Below are 2,945 nucleotides of genomic sequence, written 5' to 3' on the forward strand. Positions count from 1 at the left end.
AGCCGGGAATGACTCGGGTTTGGTGCAGGGGGAGGCGCGGCCTCGCTAATCCTGGCTCTGCTTCCCTCCCGCAGCGCTCGCAGTGAGGTTCCTGACCCGCCGCTTCATCGGAGAGTACGCGTCCAGCGCCGGTGAGAGCCGCGGCTCCCGCGGGCACGGAGACAGGGATACAGGGATGGCAGGGATGGCAGGGATACAGGGATGGCAGGGATACAGGGATGGCAGGGAACAGGGATGGCAGGGAACAGGGATACAGGGATGGCAGGGATGGCAGGGATACAGGGATCGCAGGGATGGCAGGGATGGCAGGGATACAGGGATGCAGGGATGGGAGGGATACAGGGATACAGGGATACAGGGATACAGGGATGGGAGTGATACAGGGACGGCAGGGATACAGGGATGCAGGGATGGGAGGGCTGGCAGGGATGCAGGGATACAGGGATGAAGGGATACAGGGATGGCAGGGATACAGGGATGCAGGGAAGCAAGGCTGGCAGGGATGCAGAGATGCAGAGAAGCAGGCATGCAGAAATGCAGAGATGCAGAGATACAGAGATGCAGAGATTCAGAGATGCAGGGATGCAGGGAGACAGAGATGCAGGGATGCAGGGAGGGATGGAGAGTTCCCTGGAGAGAGCAAGATGCAGCTCCTCAAGCACTGCTTTGCTGCAGAAATTGGTTAAAACCACGGTGCCGCAGAACTTTTGGTTTGAGATTTGAGTTTCCGCTCGGATCCTGGAGGGGTGCAAGCCCTGGGGAGGGGAAAGGCGAGCCGGGTGCCGGGGAGAGATCGCTCCGGAGCACAGAGAGGTGATCCTCACACAGCTGGGGACGGGGAGAGAGCCGGGCTGGGTTATTGTCAGCTCGACCAGAGAGGAGATGGGGAGAGCAAAGACTGAAAAACCCCAAAACAACACCGGGTCTGCTGAATGTCCCCTCCTCGGCTCCAGGGGAGAGGGAAACAGGTTGTTAATGTGGCACGGGTGCTTAGTGAAAGCACAAGGCTCTGGTTTGATGGCTGGGTGGAAAACCTCGCTGTTCTCAGGACAGGAATTCGTGCCAGAATATGCCGATGGTAAAGACACTTGTAAATCTTGGAAGGTGGCAAAGCAGGACTTGGACTTTTACATCCCGGATAGAAATACTGTTCAGCCGATACACAAATAACTTTGGAAGTGTGCTGCCACCCCAGCTGATGTGGCAGAAGTCCCAAAACTTAGCGAGGCACAGAGACTGCCATCTGCCTCACTCTCCCTGCTGAACTGAAGGACTCCACACCTTTTCCCTTTCTCCCTGCAGGAGTCAGAGTAGCTTCTCGTGATCTCTAAATCACAAAGAGAAAAATAAATACTAATACTGAATATATCCAAATGAACTTATTCTGAAGGAAGAGCTACAAGAAATTTGTACATGTGTTCTGTTTATTATTTATTATTTATATATTTGTATTTTAATAATAATGTATTTATATATTATTATTAAAAATTATATTTATTTATTATACAAACACAGACTGAGCAGGCAGTTTGTGTCCCAGCTGCTCTAGGTCTAAGCTACCATGTGTAAATTATGTGCTCCAAGCCACCTGCAACCAAAAACAGGTTCTGTTCTCAGCCTCCAGTACTGCAAATCCTGTAAAATGCATGTCAAACCCCCAGAACATTTTCATTTTTTAACAAATCTTTGTTGGAAGGTGAGTTTAACACTATTTCTAGAGATGAGGAAAGTGGTAATAAGGGTGGTAAAATAAAGATCATGCTACTATTAGTGGAGTCAAAATAATAATTAAAAGTTTGTTTAATTAAGGAAACAAACAAGGGGCTGTAGATTTTATACCCTTGAGATGCTTGGGACTGCAAGTTTATTCTTACAAATAAACTTTGAATTCTTAAGATGACCATGAAGAATGCAGAAGATGCTGAGTTCCAGAGATCACAGAGCTATCCCTCATTACACAGTTTTAAGTGTGTTTTCTGTAGTGTCAACACCAATCCTTGTCCCTGTAGTTCAGAAAATGACAAATTATAGTGTAGAAAGCCTGTTGGCAACCACAAACTGGTTGCACTTAGAACATCCTTCTGCTTTAAATAGTACTGATGGTGGTCTGCAGTAGAGCTCCCAGTGCTGCCAGTGGAGAGTCCTAAATCTGAGATGCTACAGAAATATTTTTGGACTAGATCCTAAGGACATGGCCCTGTAAATCCTCTCAGTCTAATGCTGCCTGGTATGGGAGCTCTTAAAGCACCAGAAGCCGTGCTAAATAAATATTATTGCTAAATAGTGACTTTTGTGCAGAATCAGAACTGCACTTAGTCTGGCTCACTACTTTTATAATCCTGAATGATCAGCAGCATTTATCTGATTGTGAGGATTGTGAATTCCCCTCTCCTCTGTTTTGGAAGAGGAGAAGCAGGGTCTGAGAGTATTCATTCACCAAGGCTGCAATGGGAACACCACAGTGCAATGGTCCTGGTCTGCCTAAGGGTGATTGGTGCAAAGTTAAACAGGTTTGTTTCCAGTGTGTGTTCAGAAAAAAAGACAACTTGTTAACAACAAAACCAAAACCACAAAACAAACAAACAAAAAACCCTCCCTAACAAACATCTCAAACCTGCAAAAAAACAGATCAGAGACAAAAAAAATCTAAATGTCTTGAGAAACCAAATAACCAGTACTCAAGGAATCCTCAGTATTATCAAGTTTTGCTGTTGCCTCCTTTTCTCTTTCTCTTCTCTTCTTCCCTTCCCTTCTCTTCTTTTCTCTTCTTTTCTCTTCTTTTCTCTTCTTTTCTCTTCTTTTCTCTTCTTTTCTCTTCTTTTCTCTTCTTTTCTCTTCCCGCACCTTCCCTTCTCTTCTCCCTTCCCTTCTCTTCTCCCTTCCCTTCTCTTCTCCCTTCTCTTCTCTTCTCCCTTCTCTTCTCTTCTCCCTTCTCTTCTCTTCTC

General features: G+C 46.3%; 1 protein-coding gene across 1 annotated transcript in view; it reads left to right on the forward strand.

The window, feature by feature from the left end:
* Positions 1 to 49: 49 nt before the first annotated feature.
* RERGL (RERG like) overlaps positions 50 to 2,945 on the forward strand; it is a gene marked incomplete at its 5' end in the record, with an annotated part of 9,222 nt that continues 6,326 nt past the window's right edge. The window contains one exon of the mRNA XM_015627018.1: positions 50 to 131. Coding sequence (XP_015482504.1) covers positions 50 to 131 — 82 coding nt within the window. The remainder of the gene's footprint in view (positions 132 to 2,945) is intronic.

Source organism: Parus major, chromosome 1A (genome assembly GCF_001522545.3).
Source record: "Parus major isolate Abel chromosome 1A, Parus_major1.1, whole genome shotgun sequence".
NCBI classification, from domain to species: Eukaryota; Metazoa; Chordata; class Aves; order Passeriformes; family Paridae; genus Parus; species Parus major.